The sequence below is a fragment of the Equus przewalskii genome, chromosome 8, assembly GCF_037783145.1.
Source record: "Equus przewalskii isolate Varuska chromosome 8, EquPr2, whole genome shotgun sequence".
NCBI lineage: Eukaryota > Metazoa > Chordata > Mammalia > Perissodactyla > Equidae > Equus > Equus przewalskii.
This window is the reverse complement of record NC_091838.1, coordinates 27,275,236-27,298,495: the sequence shown is the minus strand read 5'-3', so window position 1 is coordinate 27,298,495 and position 23,260 is coordinate 27,275,236. Positions and strand designations below refer to the sequence as shown.

The following is a 23,260-nucleotide window of genomic DNA, read 5'->3' as shown; positions in this document are numbered from 1 at the left end:
GTGATGGGATGGAAGATCAGGAACTCTGACCAAGCTAAGCAGTCAGGGCAGCTCTGAAGTACGGATGAATAGAAGGTGCCATCTTAGAACTTCCTTGTGTATATATATGTTCAGTGAATGCATGAATAAACCCAACATGTCACAAAAATATGTTGAATAAGGTATAAATAGTAAAGAAAGTACTAGATTTATTAATAACAATTTTATAATAGTGACTTACTGGTTGTGTTTTCTACTCTGCTAGTAACTTACAACGGGGGAGGAATATATCCTCATGGTAAGATCTGCAATCAAATTTGAAACTTTGGCTTGGAACTTCGTTCCAGCACTTATTAACTGTTTAATCGCACAAAAATCACGTATTCTCTTTAAGCCTCAGATTCCTTAAGTGTGATAAAACGCATACAAAGCTGTCACGCAGAGTCTGACACATGTAGGCACTCAGTGAATTAGACATTGTCTGTATTCTCTCCAGAGAAGACAGGGGGCCTGGCCCAATCCATGCACGAATGCTCTGGAACTCATAACATTGCCCTGCATGAAGTTGTAGGTGCTCATTCACTAAATGAAATGAGGAATTTGCCAAATATCCTTAATATTTTTCTGGCAACACACTCAGGTTTTTTGGTCCTTTGTTTACTCAGGTTTTTTTGTCCTTTGTTTTCAAAATAGAATTCTATATTAGTTGAACTAAAAGAATTCACTAAAAAAAAAAAAATTTGGTGCTATTTGTTTCTGCTGAAGCAAATAATTTATACTCTGTAAGGCCTAATACTTGCTAAATTTTCTCAGTGTCTGGAGTAACCAACACGCAGCTAACAAGAGTCTAATAAATTGTCCTTGTGCTATTAAAGATCTTTCTTTTATCATTTCAAAAAATATGAAGTTGCTTTCTGGCAAAAAAGATAGCAATGATGGGACAAGTTGTTCACAAATAGCCAAAATGATAGGTCATTATTAACTTACTGTTTAAGGAACAATGTGAATGTTATGATTTTTGGTATTATTACGTATAATTGTTCCTCTAAAATAGCATTTAAAATTGTTTGGGCCACATCCTCCGGGTCCAGTAGAGGCAACAGAAGTGGATACCTGGGATAAAAATAACAAAAAAAGTATATTGTCAGAGTAGTCTTTTTTTGCTGTCACCATGAGCACTAATTATTAAATTTGAGATGGGGGTTATAACATATAGCTGTAAATTTTCAAACAAAATGTAAATATTAGGAACTACCTTGTGTTTTCTCTCATGAGCAGTACTGGGACCAGTGCTAATACATTTAATTCCCTGGAGTGAACTCCCTGCCTTTATTGATTTTCTGTGATGTGATAGTCTGAACATATGGAAGGAATTGTTTTAGATTTTTAAAATATTTTTCTTCCCTCTCCTTCATCCCAAACATCAAGTAATTGTATACTATTAAGAAGCAAAATTGCAAAGACTGTTTTACAAAAAACCCCAGAATCTCTTGAGCATGTGTAACATGTCTTCATTGTAGGTAGACCATTGTTAAAACATTAAGTAGAATTAGATGTTTGTGAAATCAATTGCAGTTGAAATGGGATGAGTGTATAAATATAGCTCCCATAAAGTATTACTTTGATATTCTATACTTTTATATTATGATTTTCTATTATTTGAACCTCACCTCTTCAAAAAAATTCTGTTTATCTCAGTTAATTCTTGAAATTGGATTGATTTCTCATAATTGAATGTAGGTAATTAGTCTTTACAGTTTAGTCTCCTAAAAGTTCCTCAGAACTATAGCCTAAAGGGCTCCAACATTTATTAAAAGACAGTTTTCCAAAGAAGACATACAAATGGTCAAAATGTACGTGAAAAGGTGCTCGACATCACTAGTAATTAGGGAAATGCAAATCAAAACCACAACGACTTGTCACCTCACACCTGTTAGAATAGCTAGCATCAAAGAGACAAGCAATAACTAGTGTTGGTGAGGGTAGGGAGAAAAGGAAACTCTTATTCACTGTTAATGGGGATGTAAATTAGTGTAGCCACTATGAAAAACCTTATGGAGGTTCCTCAAAAAATTAAAAATAGAACTACCGTATGATCCAGCAGTCCCACTTTTGGGTATCCAAAGGAATTGAAATCAGCTTCTCATAGAGATGTCTGCACTACCATGTTCATTGTGGTATTATTCACAATAGCTAAGATATGGAGAGAGCCTAAGTGTCCATCAACAGAAGATGGGATAAAGAAAATGTGGTACCACACACACACACACACACACACACACACACAATGGAATATAATTCAGCCATGAGAAAGACGGAAATCCTGCCATTTGTGACAACTTTGATGGACCTTGAGGGCATTATATGAAGTGAAATAATCAGACAGAGAAAGACAAATTGCATATGATCTCACTTATATGTGGAATCTAAAAAAGCCAAACTCAGAGAAACAGAGAGTAGAGTGGTGGCTACCAGGGCCTGGGGAGAGAAGGAAATGGGGAGATGTTGACCAAAGGGCACAAACGTCCAGTTATAAAATTAAGAATTTCTGGGGATCTAATGTACAGCATGCTGATTACAGCTAATAATAATAATACTGTATTATATTCTTTAATGTTGCTAAGAGAGTAGGTCTTTAATGTTCTTACCACAACGAATAAATAGTTATTAATTGATGGGATGGAGCTGTTAGCTAATGCAATGGTAGTAAACTTTTTGCAGTAAATAAGTGTATCAAATCAACACATTTGTGCATCTTAAACTTACGAAATGCTATATGTCAATCATATCTCAATAAAGCTAGAAAAATATCATCTACACATCATTGTTTCTTTCGTACCGTACCATTTTAGGATTATTAGTCTTTACTTTTCTGGAGACTTTGTTTTTAGCTTTTATGTGCATACAGACTCCAAGTTTACAAAAGCCGTCATTTAACATCACTCCCTTCCCTAGCTACCATTCCACCTTCTCTCAGCTGGTCACATTCATTCTGTGATCTAGCTTTTATCCTAATGTTATGTTAAGTTGTCAGAAAAACTTCCTTAGCCAATGCAAAGGTGTCATTTCTTCTTTCACCATTTGAAACTCTTCCTCCCATTCACGGCTGTCCACTCTGACCAGGTAAACTTTCTTATTGACTTTAATGACTGCTTAACCCCAGAGCTTTCTAACTCTCCTGTTTATATTTCTTTTGTAGGAGGGTTGGTGTCAAGATGACAGCATAGCCAGACTCTGAACTCACCTCTTCCCATGGACACAACCAATTTACAACTATTCTTGGAACAATTACCCCTGAGAGAGAACTGAAAACTGGATAAAAAGAACTCCTGCAACAAGGGACAGTCCTGACTGAGGTGGGAGAGGCAGAAATTCCTTTCTGGAGGGGAAAAAAACCCACCTTCATAAGCCGTGGAGCTTCACAGCTCACTGGGAGCAATCCTAAAGTATGCAGCCTTCCCTGGAGGAGTGGGGGGAACTGAGTGGGAGAGCGTTACTGCTATAAGCATCCTTTGGACCCAGCACAACTGAGATGAGTCTCATAATATCTGGTTTGCTGGCTATTAGCTACAATGGGGAATATCCCTAGAAAAGCTATTGGGCATAAGCAGAAAAAAGCTGGCTCTTGAAGGACCCACACACAAATTCACCTATTTCAGAAAGCAACGTAAAATCACCAGACACAAAGGTGCACAGTCCTTTTTTGAAAACAGACTCATCTGATAGAGTTTGGGCTCATCTTGGTGAGAGGTGAGACCTCTCCAGGGGCAGAGACATTGGCAGCAGACATTATTGTCACCTAGTACAGGTGTGCTGTCATAGACACTTGCAGATGCCATTGGAGTTCTTCCCCTGGCCTGTTAGCCCAGGGTCTGCCCCCGCCCCCCCCCCCCCCCACTAGATGGCCAATTTAGTCCAGCTCAGCCAGAGCAGGCAGTGTGCCCTAGGGACTGGCCCTACCCAACAGCAAGCCTTTGGGCAACTTATGGACTTACATACTGGGTGCCTGTATCCCCTGCAGGCAGGCAAGGGGTCTACCTCTGTGGGGCACGGCATGAGCAAGGAGTGTGTGGAGTGTGTGGGACATTGGTAGAGTGTCTGGGGACCTCTGCAGTGGGGCAACTGGGTCCACTTCAGGGGGTTGGGACATGTGCATGGGCCAGGACCATGTTGATGGTGTGTTTTGACCTGCGGGCTGTGGGGCTTGTCAGCTGCAGAAGACTTATGCTTCCCAAACAACCACATAGGGGATCGGACCTACCTTCCAATGCCTGAAACAAGTAGGTGCTCCCGTGCCTGGGGTAAAACCCACTCAGCTGCAATCCTGAGAGAGCTGATAACAGCCTTGCAGGCTGGAGGCCTACAGCAATTGTAAGCCCCTGAGCCTAGCAACCAGCCACTCTGGGGACCTACTCACTTAATAGAAAAACTGCAACAGGGCTGTGCTTTTAGACCCTGCAGCCAACTGTGCTGGGGCTCCTCAAACCCAATAAAGTGACTGAAGTGTCCATAGCAGCCACGTGCAGCTGAGAATTACAACCAGCTGGCCAGGGGGACAGCTTAGCCTCCCTGGGCACCTGCAGCAAGAGCAACCCAGCCACAAGAGAAGGACACATGTAGCCCACATGGGTCACTCCTGGAACATTAGGAACTGGTGACAAGAGGGAAGCACACTGCTGAGCCTCATAAGTCATCTCTTACATAAGGCTCCCTCTGCAAGATCAGAAGACATAGCTGACCCACCTAGTACATAGATATAAACACAGAGAAAGAGGCAAAATGAGGAGGCAAAGGAATATGTTCCAAGCAAAGGAACAGGACAAAATCTCAGAAAAAGAACTAAATGAAACAGAAGTAAACAATCCACCTGACAAAGAGTTCAAACAAAAAGTCATAAGGATGCTCACTGATCTTGGGAGAAGAATGGATAAACTCAGTGAGAATGTCAACAAAGAATTGGAAAATATAGAAAAGGACCAATCAAAAATGAAGACTACAATCTTGGAAATGAAAAATTCACTAGAGGGACACGATAGCAGAGTAGATGACACAAAAGAATGAATCTGTGAGCTGTATGAAAGATTAGAGGCAATCATCCAAGCCGAACAGATAAAAGAAAAGAGAATTAAAAAGAACGAGAACAGGCTAAGGGATCTCTGAGAGAACATCAACTGCACTAACTTTCGTATTATAGGTATCCCAGAAAGAGAAGAGAGAGGCAAAGGGGCAGAGAATCTATTTGAAGAAATAAAGCTGAAAATTTTCCTAACCTAAGGACGAAACAGACATGCAGTTATAGGAAGCACAGAGAGCACCAAACAAGATAAACCCAAAGAGGCCCACACCAAGATATATTATAATTAAAATGTCCAAAATTAAAGATAAAGAGAGAATCCTAAAAGCCTCAAGGGAAAGGCAATAAGTGACATACAAAGGCAACCCCATAAGACTATCAGCTGACTTCTCAGCAGAAACCTTACTTGCTAGAAGGGAGTGTCACGATATATTTAAAGTGCTCAAAGGAAAAAACCTACAGCCAAGAATACTCTACCCGGCAAGGTTATCATTCAGAATAGAAGGAGAGGTAAAGAGTCTCCCAGATAAGCAAAAATTAAAGGAGTTTATCACCAAGAAACCAGTTTTACAAGAAATGCTAAAGGGACTTATTTAAGTGGGAAAGAGCAGACCACAATTAGGAATAAGATAATTATCCAAAAAAAAAAAAAGGCAATAAAGTCACTGGTAAAGGCAAATATACAATAAAGGTAGCAGATAACCACGTATGAAGATAACATGAAGGTCAAAAGACAAAAGTATTAAAATTGCCTATTTCAATGATAAGGGGATAATGGATACACACAAAAAAAGAGGTTAGCTATGGTATCAGAAACATAAAACGTGAAAAGAGGGGAGTAAAAGAGTAGAGCTTTTATAAAGAGGTCAAACTAAAGAGACCATTGACTCAAGGTAGATTGCTATATACATAGGTTATTATATATAAACCTCATGGTAATCAGAAACCTATAATAAATACACAAAAAGTTAAGAGAAAGGAGCCCAAACATAATACTAAAGAAAGCCATCAAACCACAAGGGAAGAGAGCAAGAGAAGAACAAAGGAACAGAGAAGAACTAGTAAAACACCCAGAAAAAAAGTAGCAAAATGGCAATAAGCACATACTTATCAATAGCCACTTTAAATGTCAATGGAATAAGTGCTCCAAACAAAACACATAGGGTGGCTGATTGGATAAAAAACAAGACCCATGTATATGCTGCATACAAGAGACACACTTCAGACCTGAAGACACACAAACTGAAAGTGAAAGGATGGAAAAAGATACTCCATGCAAATGGCAATGAAAAGAAATCAGGGGTAGAATACTTATGTCAGACAAAATAGACTTTAAAACAAAAACTGTAACAACAGACAAAGAAGGGCAGGACATAAAGATAAAGGGAACGATCCAACAGGAGGCTATAACACTTGTAAATGTCTATGCACCCAACATAGGAGCACCTAAATATATAAAGAAATTAACAGACATAAAAGGACAAATAGACAGTAACACAATAATAGTAGGGGAATTTAATACTCCACTTACGCTAATGGATAGATCATCCAAACAAAAGATCAGTAAGGAAGCATTGGCCTTAAATGACACATTAAACCAGATGGACTTACAGAACATTCCATCTAAAAACCACAGAATACACATTCTTTTCAAATGAACATGAAACATTCTCTAGGATTGATCACATATTAGGCCACAAAACAAGTCTCAATAAATTTAAGAAGACTGAAATAATGCGAAGCATCTTTTCTGACCACAAAGGTATGAAACTAGAAATCAACTACATGAAGAAGATCAGAAAAGCCACAGATATGTGGAGATTAAACAAAATGCTACTGAACAACAATTGGGTCACTGGAGAGATCAACGGAGAAATAAAAAAATACCTGGAGGCAAATCAAAATAAAAGTACAACATGCCAAAATCTATGGGATACAGCAAAAGTGGTTCTAAGATGGAAGTTTATATTGAAACAGGTCTACCTCAACAAACAATGAAAATCTCAATTAAACAATTTAACAGTGCACCTAAAGGAAATGGAAAAAGAGGAACAAACAAAGTCCAAAGTCAGTAGAAGAAAGGAATTAATAAAAATCAGAGCAGAAATCAATGAAACTAAAAAGACAGTAGAAAAAAATCAATGAAACCAAGAACTGGTTCTTTGAAAAGATAAACAAAATTGACAAACCTTTAGCTAGACTTACCAAGAAAAAAAGAGAAGGCTCAAATAAATAAAATCAGAAATGAAAGAGGAGAAATTACAAGCGGACACCTCAGAAATTCAAAAGATTATAAGAGAATACTACAAAAAGCAATACACCAACAAATTGGACAATCTAGAAGGAATAGATAAATTCTTAGGATCATACAACCTTCTAAAACTGAATCAAGATGAAATAGAGAATTGAATACACCAATCACCACTAAGAAGACTGAAACAATAATCAAAACCTCCCACAAAATAGAAGTCCAGGACCAGATGGTTTCCCTGGTAAATTCCAGCAAACATTCAAAGAAGACTTAATACCTATCCCTCTCAAACAGTTCCAGAAAAATTGAAGAGAAGAGGAAGCTTCCTAATTCATTCTATGAAGCCAACGTTACCCTGATACAAAAGCCAGACAAGGATAACACACACAAAAAAAGAAAATTACAGGCCAATATCCCTGACGATCACTGATGCAAAAATCCTCAACAAAATACTAGCAAAGCAAATACAATACTTTAAAAAGATCATACACCACGATCAAGTGGGATTTATTCCAGGGATGCAGGGATGGTTCAACACCTGCAAATCAATCAACATGATACACTACATTAACAAAATGAAGAATAAAAATCACATGATCATCTTAATAGACAAGTAGAAAGCATTTGACAAGATACAGCATCCATTTATGATAAAAACTCTGAGTAAAATGGGTGTAGAGGGAAAGTACCTCAACATAATAAAGGCCATATATGACAAACCCACAGCTAATATCATTCTCAATGGAGAGAAACTGAAAGCTATTCCTCTAAGAACAGGACCCAGACAAGGATGCCCACTTTCACCAATCTTGTTTAACATAGTATTGGAAGTCTTAGCCAGAGCAATCAGGCAAGCAAAAGAAATAAAACGGATACAAATTGGAAAAGAAGAAGTGAAACTGTCACTCTTTGCAGATGATGTGCTTCATATATAGAAAATCCTAAAGAATTAACTAAAAAACTTTTAGAAATAATAAATGAATACGGTCAACTGGCAGGATACAAAATCAACATACAAAAGTCAGTTGTGTTTCCACACACTAACAACGAAGCAGCAGAAAGAGAAATTAAGAATACAATCCCATTCACAATTGCAACAAAAAGAATAAAATACCTAGGAATAAACTTAACTGAAGAGGTGAAAGATCTGTACACTGAAAACTGTAAAACATTGTTGAAAGAAATTGAAGAAGATGCAAAGAAATGGAAAGATATTCTGTGCTCTTGGATTGGAAGGATTAACAGTTAAAATGTCCATACTTCCTAAAGCAATCTACAGATTCAATGCAATCCCTATAAATGTTCCAACAACATTTTTCACAGAAATAGAATAAAGAATTCTAAAATTTATATGGAACAACAAAACATCCCAAATAGCCAGAGGAACTCTGAGAAAAAAGAACACAGCTGGAGAAATCACACTCCCTGATTTAAAAATACACTATAAAGGTGTAGTAACCAAAATAACATGGTACTGGTACAAAAATAGACACACAGATCAGTGGAACAGAGTCAAGAGCCCAGAAACAAACCCACACATCTATGGACAGCTAATTTTTGACAAGGGAGCCAAGAACATACAATGGAGGAAGGGAAGTGTCTTCAATAAATGGTACTGGGAAAACTGGACAGCCACATGCAAAAGAATGAAAGTAGACATTATCTTACACCACACACAAAAATTAACTCAAAGTGGATTAAAGACTTGAAGATAAAGACCTGAAACCATTAAACTTCTAGAAGAAAACATAGGCAGTACACTCTTTGACATCAGTCTTAGCAGCATATTTTCAAGTACCGTGTCTGACCAGGCAAGGGAAACAATAGGAAAAATAAACAAATGGGACTGCATCAAACCAAAAACCTTCTGCACAGCAAAGGAAACCATCAACAAAACAAAAAGATAACCTAACAATTGGGAGAAGATATTTGTAAGCCATATATATTCTAGGGAGTTAATATGCCAAATATACAAAGAACTCATATATCTCAACAACAAAAAGACAACCCAATTAAAAAATGGCAAAAGATCTGAACAGAGATTTCTCCAAAGTTTACTGATGGCCAGCAGGCACATGAAAAGTTGTTCAATGTCATTAACCACCAGGGAAATGTAAGTCAAAACTATAATGAGATATCACTTCACTCCCATCAGAATGCCTACCGTTAACAAGACAGGAAGCAACAAGTCTTGGAGAGGATGTGGAGAGAAGGGAACTCTCACACACTGCTGATGGGAGTCCAAACTGGGTGCAGCCATTATGGAAAACAGTATGGAGATTCCTCAAAAAATTAAGAATAGAACTACCATATGATCCAGCTATTCCACTGCTGGGTATTTATCCAAAGAACTTTAAAACACAAATGCATAAAGATACAGGCACCCCTATCTTCATCACAGTATTATTCACAATAGCCAAGACTTGGAAGCAACCTAGGTGCCCATCAAGGGATGAATGGATAGAGAAGATGTGGCAGATATACACAATGGGATACTACTCAGCCATGAGAAATGATGAAATCAGGCCATTTGTGACAACTTGGATGGACACTGAGGATATTATGCTAAGTGAAATGTCAGAGGGAGAAACTCAAATACTGTATGATCTCACTCATACACAGAAGACAAAAATGACAAACAAACACATAGAAGCAGATTGTATTGATGGTTACCAGAGGGGAAGGGAGGAGGGTGGAGGGTGAAAGTGGTGATTAGGCACATGTGTGTGGTGGTGGATAGCAACTAGTCTTTAGGTGGTAAACATGATGTAATCTACACAGAAATTGAAATATAATGATGTACACCTGAAATTTATATAATGTTATAAACCAATGTTACTGCAATTAAAAAAAATACAACAACAAAAAGATTTCTTTTGTAGGTGCACTTCTTTCAAATTTTCTAGAAATTTCCCAATACCACATTTTTCCTTTATGACCATTTCCTTAGCTTATATGGGTTTTTTATTTAAAAATATTTATCATGAAGAATTTCAAAGAAACAAAAGTAGAAGACTATAACGAACAGAGGTGTGCTGATAAATGGTTAACAATGGTTCCTCTGGAGAGAAAAAATGTATATATAGTTTCCAACTTCATCTGACTTCACTCTCTACTTTGCTCACTCTATTCAGACACAGTGATCTTCTTTCAGGTTCTTAAGTTTTCTTGGTTCTTTCTGATCCCAGAGGCTTTATGCAGGCTACCTAGATGCTCTTCCTATTTGCTTTTTACCTGGTTGGTTCCTATTTACCCTTTTGGTCTCAGTTTCAATGTCACTTTCTCTGAGAGCCTATCACTGGCCACCTTACCCTATTCTAAATTACAGTCATGCACTGCTTAACGACCTGGGATATGTTCTGAGAAATGCATCATTAGGCCATTTCATAGTTGTGTGAACATCATAGAGTGTACTTACACAAACCTAGATGGCATACCATACTACACACTTAGGCTATATGTTACTAAACTTGTGGGACCACCACTGTGGATGAAATCTGTCCTTGATCAAAATGTCATTATGCAGTGTATGACTGTATATGCCCCTTATTCTCTCTCATAATACCTTTTTTCTTTTATAGCACTTACATATTATCATTTCTTACTGCTATTTTAATAATAATATTAGAAACAAAGAAGTGAAGAAAATAATTTTAAAGATGAAACTTACCATAACATAATAAAGGCCATATATGGCAAGCCCACAGCTAATATCATATTCAACAGTGGAAAGCTGATAGCTTTTCATCGAAGATCAGGAGCAAGACAAGGATGCCCGCTGTCACCACATTTATTTAACATAGCACTGGAAATCCTAGCCAGAACAATTTGGCAAGAAAAAGAAACAAAAGGCATCCAAATTGGAGAGGAAGAAGTAAGACTGTCTCCTTATAGATGACATGATAGGGTGTATATAAAACCCTAAAGACTCCGTCAGAAGACTGCTTGAACTAATAAATGAATTCAACTGAGTTGCAGGATACAAAATTAATATACAAAAATCAGTTGTGTTTCTATACCCTAATAATGATCTATCAGAAGAGAAATTAAGAAAACAAGCCTGGGGCTGGCCCCATGGCCGAGTGGTTAAGTTTGTGCTCCGCTTCAGCGGCCCAGGGTTTTGCCGGTTCGGATCCTGGGTGCAGACATGGCACCACTCGTTAGGCCATGCTAAAGCAGTGTCCCACATGCTACAACTAGAAGGACCCACAACTGAAATATACAACTATGTACTGAGGGGATTTGGGGAGAAAAAGCAGAAGGAAAAAAAAAAGGAAAATCCTATTTACAATTGTATCAAAAAGAATACAATAGCTAGAAATCAATGTAACCAAGGAGGTGAAAGATCTGTACACTGAAAACTATAAGACGATGATGAAAGAAATTGAAGAAGACACAAGTAAGTGGAAAGATATTCCATACTCATGGATTGGAAGAGTCAATATTGTTAAAATGTCCATACTGCCAAAAGCCATCTACAGATTCCATGCAATCCCTATGAAAATTGTAATGGCAGTTTTCACAGAAACAGAACAAATAATCCTAAAATTTGTGTGGAATCACAAAAAAACCAGAATAACCAAAGCAATCTCGAGAAAGAAGAACAAAGCTGAAGGCACCACACTTCCTGATTTCAAACCATATTACAAAGCTCTAGTAATCGAAATAGTATGGTATTGGCATAAATACAAACACATAGACCAATGGAACAGAATAGAGAGCCCAGAAATACACCTATGCATATATGGTCAATTAATCTACCACAAAGGAGCCAAGAATCTACAATGGAGAAAGAATAGTCTCTGCAATAAATGGTGTTGGGAAAACTGGACAGCCACATGCAAAAGAATGAAACTGGACCACTATTTTACACCATACACAAAAATTAACTCAAAATGGATCAAAGGCTCGAACATAAGACTTAAAACCATAAGACTCCCAGAAGAACACGATAATCAGTCTTGGCATTGGACTTTTGGATTTGACACCAAAGGCAAAGACAAAAGCAAAAAAACCAAGTGGGACTACATCAAACTAAAAAGCCTCTGCACAGCAAAGAAAACCATTAACAAAATGAAAAAGTAACCTATAGGGTAGGAGAAAATATTTGCAAATCATATATCTGATATGGGGTTAATATCTGAACTATATAAAGAACTCATATAACTCAACACTGAAAAAAACAACCTGGTTAAAAAGTCGGCAGAGATGGGGCCAGCCTGGTGGCGTAGTGGCTAAGTTTGTGTGCTCTGCTTCCATGGTCCAGGGTTTGCAGTTTCAGATTCCGGGAGCAGACCTAGCACTGCTCATCAAGCCATGCTGTGGTGGCATCCCACATTAAAAACAGAGGAAGACTGGCATATATGTTAGCTCAGGGACATCTTCCTCAAGCAAAAAGAGGAAGATTGGCAACAGATGTTAGTTCAGGGCCAATCTTCCTCACAAAAAAGGGCAGAGAAACTGAATAGACATTTTTCCAAAGAAGACATTTGAATGGCCAATAGGTATATGAAACAGTGCTCGACATCACTAATTATCAGGGAAGTGCAAAGTAAAACCACAGTGAAATGTCACTTCACACCTGTTGGAATGTCTATTATCAAAAAGACAAGAGATAACAAGTGTTGATGAGGATGTGGAGCAAAGGACACCCTTGTGCATTGTTGGTGAGAATGTAAATTTGTGGCCACATGCAATGAAGTATAAATCAGCCATAAAAAGAAAATCTTGCCATTTGCATTGGTATAGATGGACCTTGAGGACATTATGCTAAGTGAAGTAAGTCAGACAGAGAAAGAGAAATAGTGTATGATCTCACTTATATGTGAAATCTAAAAAAACTAAACTCTTATAAACAGAAAACAGATTGGGGTTGCCAGAGGTGGGGGGTAGGGGGAGGAGAAATGGGTGAAGGTTGGTCAAAAGGTACAAACTTTCAGTTATAAGATAAAGAAGTTGTGAGGATATAATGTACAGCATGGTGACTATGGTTAACAATATAATATGGTATATTTGAAAGTTGCTAAAAGAGTAGTTCTTCAAAGTTCTCATCACGAGAAAACAAAATTGTAACTATGTGAGGTGAGGGATGTTAACTAACCTTATTGTGGTAATCCTTTTGCAGTATAAACATACATCAAATCATTATGTCGTACACCTTAAACTAATGCAATGCTATATGTCAACTATATCTCAGTAAAGCTGAGAGGAAAAAGCAGTATTGCAATGATCATCTCTGTAGATAATTCTCGATACACATCCACAATTATTTCCTTGGGATAAAATCTTAATTATAAAGTTGTTGGGCCAAAAGATAGGCAATTTCTAACGCCAAGTCTCTTCCAAAAGTGAAGAACACTTTACATTCTCATGATTTATGAATGTGGAAATTTTCCTTATACACTGGCCAATGCTATATATTACTGTAAAAAAATATTTCCAATATGCTCAGTAAAACTTTATATTTTCATATTGAAATCTCTTTACTCATTTATGTAGAGATTTCTTATGTGCTTATTAGCTTTCATAATTCTGTCATAAACTGCCTCTTCCTATCCTTTCTATCTCTTTATATGCTAAGGCTGATAATTATTATATATATTGAAAATATTGTCTCTCGATTTGTTATTTGCCTTTTATTTTTACATATTATATATTTAGCGTGGTATTTAAGCAGACTCTCTATTCAGATTGCCTTGGTGCAAATCTGGAATGCAGCTCTTTTGCTTATGTGGCCTTGAGTGTGTTACCACATAACTCCTTACCTCAGTTCACTCACCTATAAAATGGAGGTAATAATAGTGTGTACTTTATATGGTTGTGAGAATTAAATGGGATGACACTTGAAAAGTGCTTAGCACAATCTCTGGAAAATGATCAATACTCAATAATTATGAGAAAAGTATTACCATTAGCTATATTTATGTTACTGGCTAGTCAGGAAGGTGTAAAATGAGACAGAAACTTCACCTTCTGACTTACTTGGATTTACACTAGGATTGGAGAACACGGGTGGGTGGGAGGATGGGTGTGTATTCCCAGGCAGTTCAGAAAGCTGTGTTCGTCTCGTTCTTAGCCTTGAGTCAATGCCAAAGACAAGCTCAGCACTTGTTACTACAAAAGGTCCCTGATGGAGAAGAGTTCAGACAGCCTGTGAGGCAAGGACCTGGACAAGCGGATGAATCTACAAGTCCTTTGACTTCTGTGCTGCCAAGTGTTGAGGCTTAATCACTTTGCGTGCTTTATGATGAAAGATGTTGACCCTGAGTGGAGAGGCAGTCAGCCAAGGTTTGGAAGTTATTGTGACAGTTAAAAGAGGAAAGTGGACTAGCAATAATACTGCGACAATAAATGGTCTAAACAGTTGGCCTGGCCAATCAGAGACAAGGCACACTAATTCTGTAAATGAGGGAATTAGCACAAATCAAACTGAAAAAAAAATGTATATATATACGTACATTGTATATATATATACACACACATATACATTATGTGTATATATAAACTTATAAATTTTATCTATATAAAGAATTTATAATGTAAAATTTGCAAATAATAATAAAATATTGTGAATTGCATGCATAGTCAACCCTCTGTTGCTCATCTGCAGATTCAACCAACTGCAGATGGAAAGGCTTACCATGGTTGTGTCTGTACTGAACATGTACAGGCACTTTTTCTTGTCATTATTTCCTAAACAATAGAGTATAACAACTATTTACATAACATTTACATTAAATTAGGTATTGTAAGTAATCTAGAGATGATTTAAAGTATATGGAGGATGTGCATAGGTTATATGCAAATAACACACCATTTTATATAATGGCTTTGAGCATCCGTGGATTTGGGTATCCACAGGGGTCCTTGAACCGATCCTCTATGGATACTGAGGGACAGTTGTAGCCAATTGCTTCTCATAGAATGCTTTTGTTGATTTTTTGCTGCATTATTTCACCATATAAAATATTTCACTGTATGGATATGTCACATTTTGGTTATTCATTCATTAGTTTGTGGACATTTGGATTGCTTCCACTTTTTAGCTGTTACGAATAAGGCTATATGAACATTTTTGTACAAGTTTTGGTAGGGATGTATGTTTTCATTTCTTCTAGGTATATCCCTAGTAGTGGAATTGCTAGGCCATGTGGTAATTCCATGTTTAACATTTTGAGGAACTGTCAAACTATTTTCCAAAGCAGCTGTACCAGTTTACAATCTCACCAGCAATGTGTGAGAGTTCTAATTTTTTCATATCCTCACTAACATTGTTATTATCTATCCTTTTTATTATAGCCATCCTAGTTGTTGTGAAGAATTATCTCATTGTATTTTTTATAACAGTTTTATTGAGATACGATTCATACACCATAAAATTCACTCTTTTAAAATATACAATTCAGTGATTTTTAGAACATAGTCACATGTCACTTAATGGTGGGAATATGTCCTAAGAAATGTGTAGTTAGGCTATTTTGTCAGTGTGCAAACATCATGTAGTGTACTTACATAAACCTAGATGGTATAGCCTGCTACATACCTAGGGTATATGGTGCTAATCTTATGGGACTACTGACATATATGTGGCCCATCATTGACCAAAACGTTGTTATGCAGCACATGACTATATTCAGAAAGTCGTTCATCACTGCCTAATTCCAGACTTCTTTCACCCCTCCCCAAAGAAACTTTGTATCCATTATCCATCACTCCTCATTTGCCCTTCCTCCAGTTCCTGACAACCAATAAGCCACTTTCTGTCTCTGTAGATTTGCCTATTCTGGACATTTCATATAAATGGAATCATACCATATGTGGCCTTTTGTGCTTGGCTTGTAAGTATCATAATGTTTTCAAGGTTCATCATGTGGTAGCATGTATCAGTACTTCATTTTTTTAATGACTTAATAATACTTCATTGTACAGATGTACCACATTTATCACTTCACTGGTTGATGGACTTTTGAGTTGTTTCCGCTTTTTGGATATTATGAATAATGGTGCTACGAACATTTACGTACAAGTCTTTGTGTGGGCCTACATGGTGTGCATATGGTTCTGCAGGTAGTGGGGCATGTCGGCCACAGCAGATTTGTGCTGTTGGCCATCTCAAAAAGTCACACAGTGGATTTGTTTCACCTCACAACACCTGAAATCCTTGTGTGCTGCTGTGCCTGGGACCAGCCCAACCCGTCTGTTCTCCTGAGAGAGTGTGACAACAGCTATGTGAGGCAGAGAGCCCCACCAGAGGTCTGCAGCAATTGTGAGTCCCTGAGCCTAGCAACCAGCCACACTGGGAGCCTGACTCACTTCACAGCAAAACAGCAGTAGTTGTGTGCTATTAGACCTCACAGTCAGCCATGCCAGGACTTGCCCCACACAATAAAGCTGCTGTAGCAGCTGCACACATCTGAGCCTTACAACCAGCTGGCCTGGGGGCCAGGCACCAGCAGCAAGAACAACCCCACCACAATAGAAGCGCATAAGTGGTCCACACAGGGGACACTCCTGGAACGTTTGGCATGGGTGATGAGAGGGGAGCATGTTTCTGGGCCCCATAAGGCATCTCTTACATAAGGCCACATTTCCAAGATCAGGAGATGTGGCCGATCTACCTAACACATGCATATAAGCACAGAGAAGCAGGCAAAATGAGGAGACAGAGGAATATGATCCAAATAAAGGAATAGGACAAATCCTCAGAACAAGAACTAAATGAGACAGAGAGAAACAATCTACCTGATAAAGAGTACAAACTAATAGTCATAAAGGTGCTTACTGATCTTGGGAGAAGAATAGATGAATGCAGTGAGAACTTCAATAAAGAATTGGAAAATATGGAAAAGAACCAATCAGAACTGAGGAATACAATAATGGAAATGAAAAATCACTAGAGGGACTCAACAGCAGAGCAGATGACACAGAAGAATGGATCAGTGAGCTGGATAGAAAAGTAGAGGAAATCCCCCAAGCTGAACAGAAAAAAGAAAAAAGCATTGAAAAGAATGAGGATGGCCTAAGGGACCTCTGGGACAACATCAAGCCTATGAACATCTGTATTCTAGATGTCCCAGAAGGAGAAGAGAGAGACAAAGGGAGCAGAGAACCTATTTGAGTAAATAATAACTGAAAACTTCCTGAACCTGAGGAAGGAAACAGATATCCAGGTACAGGAAACACAGAGAGCACCAGATAGTATGAACTCAAAGAGGCCCACCGAAGACCTTATAATTAAAATGTCAAGAATTAAAGAGAGAATCCTAAAATCTGCAAGAGTAAAGAAACAAATTACATACAAAGGAAACCTCATAAGGCTATCAGCCAACTTCACAGCAGAAACCTTACAGCCTAGAAGGGAGTGGCATGGTATATTCAAAGTGCTGAAAGGAAAAACCTACAGGCAAAAATACTCTAGCCAACAACGTTATCACTCAAAACAGAGGGAGAAATAGAGTTTTCCAGACAAGCAAAAACTAATGGAGTTCGTTACCGCTAAACCAGCCTTAAAAGAAATATTCAAGGGACTTATTTAAGTGGGAAAAAAACCACCACAAATAGGAATGAAAAATTATCAAAGAAAAATATCACTGGTAAAGGGAAATATACAAGAAAGGTAGTAGATCAACCACCAATAAAGCTAGTACAAAGGTTAAAAGACAAAAATACTAAAAATATCTATTTCCATGATAAGAGGTTAAGGAATACATGAAAATAATAGAAGTAAAATATGATATCAAAAAACATATAAATGTGGGGGGAGGAGTAAAAGTGTAGGGCTTTTAGCAAGAGGTCAAACTTAAGAGACTATCAACTTAACATACATTGCTCTTTACATAGGTTATTATATGTGAACCTCACGGTAATGAAAAATCAGAAACCTATAATAAATACGCAAAAAGTTAAGAAATAGGAACCCAAACATAAGACTAAAGAAAGCCAACAAATCATAAGGCAAGAAAGCAGGAGAAGAAGAAAAGAACAGAGAAGAATTGCAAAAACACCCAGAAAAAAAAGAAACAAAATGGTAATAAGTACCTAGTGATCAATACTGACTTTAAATGTCAATGGACTAAATGCTACAACCAAAAGATGCAGGGTGGCTGAACAGATGAAACAACAAGACCCATATACATGCTGCATACAAGAGACACACTTCAGACCTAAAGACACTCACAAACTGAAAGTGACAGGATAGCAAAAGATACCCGATGTGAATGGAAATGAAAAGAAAGCTGGGGTAGCAATGCTTGTATCAGACAAAACAGACTTTAAAACAAAAGCTGTAACAAGAGACAAAGAAGGGTATTACATAATGATAAAGGGAATAATCCAACAAGAGGACATAGCACTTGTAAATATCTATGTACTCAACGCAGGAGCACCTAAATATATAAAGCAATAATTAACAGAAATAAAACGAGAAATTGACAGTAACACAATAATAGTAGGGGAGTTAACACTCCACTTACACCAATGGATAGATCACTCAGACAAGATCAATAAAGAAACATTGGCCTTACATGACACATTAAACCACATGGACTTAGTAGATATATACAGAACATTTCATGCAAAAACGGCAGAATACACATTCTTTTCAAATGCACATGGAACGTTCTCCAGGACAGATCACAGTTTAGGTCACAAAACAGGTCTCAATAAATTAAAGAAGATTGAAATAATACCAGGCATCTTTTCTGACCACAAAGGTATGAAACTAGAAATCAACTATAAGAAGAAAACTAGAAAAGCCATAAATATGTGGAGATTAGACAAAATGCTACTGAACAACTATTGGGTCAATGAAAAAATTAAAGGAGAAATCAAAAAGTACCTGGAGACAAATGAAAATGAAAATACAACATGCCAAAATTTACGGAATACAGCAAAAGCAGAATTAAGAGGAGGTTTATGGCAATACAGGCCTACCTCAAAAAACAAGAAAAACTTCAAATAAACTATCTAACAATACATGTAAAGGAACTAGAAAGAGAAGAACAAATGAAGCCCCAGCTTATTAAAAGGAAGGAAATAATGAAAATTGGAGCAGAAATAAATGAAATAGAGACTTAAAAAAAATAAAAAAGGAAAAATCAGCGAAACCAAGAGCTGGTGCTTTGAAAAGACAAACGAAATCGACAAACTGTTAGTTAGACACACCAAGAAAAAAGAAGGCTCAGAAAAATAATATCAGAAATGAAAGAGGAGAAATTGTAACAGACACCACAGAAATACAAAGCATTATAAGAATACTATGAACAGCTATATACCAACAAATTGGATAATCTAGAAAAAATGGATGACTTCTTAGAATTGTACAACCTCCCAAAACTGAATAAAGAAGAAAGAAAATGTGAACAGACTGATCACTAGCAAGGAGATTGAAACAGTAATCAAGAACCTCAGCAAAAGGGCCAGCCCTGGTGGCCTAGTGGTTAAGTTTGGCGTGCTCTGCTTTGGCAGCCTGGGTTCGGTTCCCACGTGTGGACCTATGCCACTCATCTGTTAGCAGCCATGCTGTGGGAGCAGCTCACATTAAAAAAAAGAATAAAAGAGGAAGATTGGCAACAGATGTTAGCTTAGGGCAAACCTTCCTCAGCAAGAAACAACAACAAAAACCTTCCCCCTCAAAAAGCCCAGGACTAGACATCTTCCCTGGTGAATTCTATGAAACATTCAAAGAAGACTTAATACCTATCCTTCTCAAACTCTTTCAATATATTGAAGAGGAGGGGAAGCTTTCTAACTCATTCTGCAAGGCTAGCATTACCCTGATACCAAAACCAGACAAAGCAACACGAAAAAGGGAAAATTATAGGCCAATATCACTGATGAGCATAGATGCAAAAATCCTCAATAAAATATTAGCAAATCGAATACAACAGTACATTAAAAGGAGCATACACCATGATCAAGTGGGATATATTCCAGGGATGCAGAGATGCTTCAACATCCATTAATCAATCAACATGAGACACTACGTTAACAAAATGAAGAATAAAAATCACACGATCCTCTCAGTACACACAGAGAAAGTACTTAACAAGATACAGCATCCATTTATGATAAAAACTCTGAATAAAATGGGTGTAGAAGGAAAGAACCTCAACATAATAATGACCATATATGACAAAACCACAGCTAACATCATACTCAATGGTGAAAAACTGAAAGCTATTCCTCTGAGAACAGGAATAAGACAAGGATGCCCACTTTCACCACTCTTATTTAACACAGTAATTCAAAGTCCTAGCCAGAGCAATCAGGCAAGAAAAAGAAATAAAAGGGATCTAAATTGGAAAAGAAGAAGTAAAATGGTCACTATTTGCAGATGACATGATTTTATATGTAAAAAACTCTGAGTCCACCAAAAAACTATTAAAAATAATTGATGAATATAGTGAACTTGCAGGGTACAAAGTCAACATACAAAAATCAGGTGCATTCTTATACACTAACAACAAAGTAGCTGAAAGAGAAATTAAGAATATAATGCCATTTATAATCACAACAAAAAGAATAAAATAGGAATAAATTTAAGCAAAGAGGTGAAAGACTTGTACACTGAAAACTATAAAACATTGTTGAAAGAAATAGAAGAAGACACAAAGAAATGGAAGGATATTCTGTGCTCTTGGATTGGAAGAATTAACAGTTAAAATGTCCATACTTCCTAAAGCAATCTACAGATTCAATGCAATCCTTATCAAAGTTCCAACAACACTTTTCACAGAAGTACAACAAAAAATCCTAAAATTTATATGGAACAACAAAAGACCCAGAATGGCTAAAAGAATCCTGAGAAAAAAGAACAAAGCTGAAGATTTCACACTCCTTGATTTCAAAATATACTACAATGCTATAGTAATCAAAACAGTATGGTACCGACACAAAAACAGACATACAGATCAATAGAACAGAATTGAAAGCCCAGAAATAAACCCACGCATTTATGGACACCTAATTTTTGACAAGGGAGCCAATGACATACAATGGAGAAATGGAAGGCTTTTCGATAAATGGTGTTGAGAAAACTGGACAGCCGCATGCAAAAGAATGAAAGTAGACCATTGTTTTTGCTAATTTTGACCATCTTAATAGATGTCTCTTTGTGAGAGATTTTCTCCCTCTATACTCTTCACCTCCTGTTTTGGTGCTTTCTATGTAAATTTGTAGTTTCACTAGACTCTGAATAGCCTCATTGCTTTTTAGAGAGCCTTTTTTGTTGGCTGTCTCTCTTTCCTGCAAATACAGCTGATTTATGTTATTTGGATCATGTCAGTCCTCTTTTTAGTAATTCAAATGTCTACACTTGCCCTAAATCCTGTTTATACTTTTCACTATACTCTACTGATTGGCTCCTTTGTGTAAAAACCCTCATATTTTATTTGTATCCGCATTTGTACTGTTTAAACAAATGTAACTTTTATGGCAAAATATCACCCCCCAATACTTCCCCACATGTATTAATCAATCTTACAAAATATTGTATTTTTTGGATTATTTTTACTTCAGTATTCTTTTTAGGAAAGAAATGATCTTTTCAACACTGCAATCCTAAATATTTTAATAACTTCTCACTACCAATTTTCCTGTTATATTGTGATATTCTGACTAGCTATTTAGTTTTCAATTTCACCATACCATAAACTTCATTACTATATTTTATTTTAAATTGAATAAATTCATCAATCCAATGCATATTGAACTTTTTCTTTTACTAAGTTAGGCGTTCAAATAATTTCTTTTGTTTTACTGTCCATATTTCAAAACTTCAAAATGAACAGACGGTAATTCACACATATTGGAAGATTATTATAAGAGCAAAGATTACCGTAAGAGTTCACTTACTTGGTCGTACAACCTTCAAACATTCCAGTTTTGAGGAAATATGGGCAAATGATGGTGGTTTTAATTTTAGTTTTCTTTACCAGATTTAATTCAAGGAAGAGAGACTCTGCAAAGCCTAAAGCTGCGAATTTGCTGGCACAATAATCTGAAACAAAGTGAAGCGCTGTTAGTAATAGAATTTGACAAGTTAATTTTTGGAATTATTTTAAAAATCGAAATTCCCTCCCCTTTCTCCGGCTTATCCTTGGGGACAAAGCATCACTGTTAAAGTCATTTTTGTGGCTGCTCTACTCCTGTATCTCCACACTATATATCCAACAACAAGACGGAAATTATTTCAATTTCTCTTAACCCAAGAAGACTAATGAGCCAACAGGCACATTCTTCTCTTTGTTTTTTAAATAGAAGAGACTCTCTCCCTTTATCACTGCCATTTTAAGGAGGGAAATGGAAAGGAATGCTGGCAATATACACAGAGCCAAATGTTCCAGAGATTTCCCCTTGGCACAGGAAGAGTTCTCTGTACCTTGGAAGAGTCCTAATTTCTGGGTGCTGTGGACTGGAGAATACAAAGGGACTTGGTGAAGTGAAGTACTCACCTGATAGCCCGCTAACTCCAACGAGTCCTGCTGCACTTGAAATACAGACTAAGTGACCATGGTTAGCTTTGATCATGGAAGGAAGGAAAGCCTTACAAGTCTAGAAGATATAAATAGAGTGTGTCAATATGTCATTCGTTTATTATTTTATTTGCCCAGCAAGTATTTGATGACTTTACAGATTCATTTACTATTTATTTAACACTTTTTTTGGAGGCAGGAGAAAAGCAATTTTACTTAATTTCATGCTTCGAATTCGTATATGTATGGTAAGTACTATATAAACTTGTCTTTAGGATATTATTTGACTTGGGCAATATTATCTCATCTGAATTTATTTGGAGAAATACAGCTTAGCCATTCTGCATAAAAATAACAATAAAAGCTGCCAAATTAGAAAAAATCAGACATTTTTAGTTGACCCCTCCACACACATTCTTTTACTATTGAGTTAACTGTTACACTTAGCATTTACCTTTAAAGGAGGTAAAACATGTGATCGAG

At 37.0% G+C, this 23,260-nt stretch overlaps 2 protein-coding genes across 8 annotated transcripts in view; one reads left to right on the top strand and one right to left on the bottom strand.

Annotated features, from left to right (window-relative positions):
• The window catches only part of LOC139085059 (uncharacterized), a 77,622-nt gene that overhangs the window by 16,010 nt on the left and 38,352 nt on the right, over positions 1–23,260 (top strand). For 6 of the 7 annotated variants that reach the window (XM_070630587.1, XM_070630584.1, XM_070630586.1 and 3 more), the window contains exon 2: positions 3,179–3,335. In XM_070630587.1, coding sequence (XP_070486688.1) covers positions 3,179–3,217 — 39 coding nt within the window. In that variant the 3' untranslated portion in view covers positions 3,218–3,335. Of the gene's footprint in view, positions 1–3,178; positions 5,715–23,260 lie in introns of those variants that run through there. The other variant, XM_070630582.1, reaches the window with a different exon arrangement.
• LOC103561805 (short-chain dehydrogenase/reductase family 16C member 6-like) overlaps positions 1–23,260 on the bottom strand; it is a 45,876-nt gene that overhangs the window by 3,936 nt on the left and 18,680 nt on the right. The window contains exons 5-7 of the mRNA XM_070630581.1: positions 22,757–22,856; positions 22,158–22,302; positions 967–1,092 (exon numbers count right to left, since the gene is read on the bottom strand). Coding sequence (XP_070486682.1) covers positions 967–1,092; positions 22,158–22,302; positions 22,757–22,856 — 371 coding nt within the window. The remainder of the gene's footprint in view (positions 1–966; positions 1,093–22,157; positions 22,303–22,756; positions 22,857–23,260) is intronic.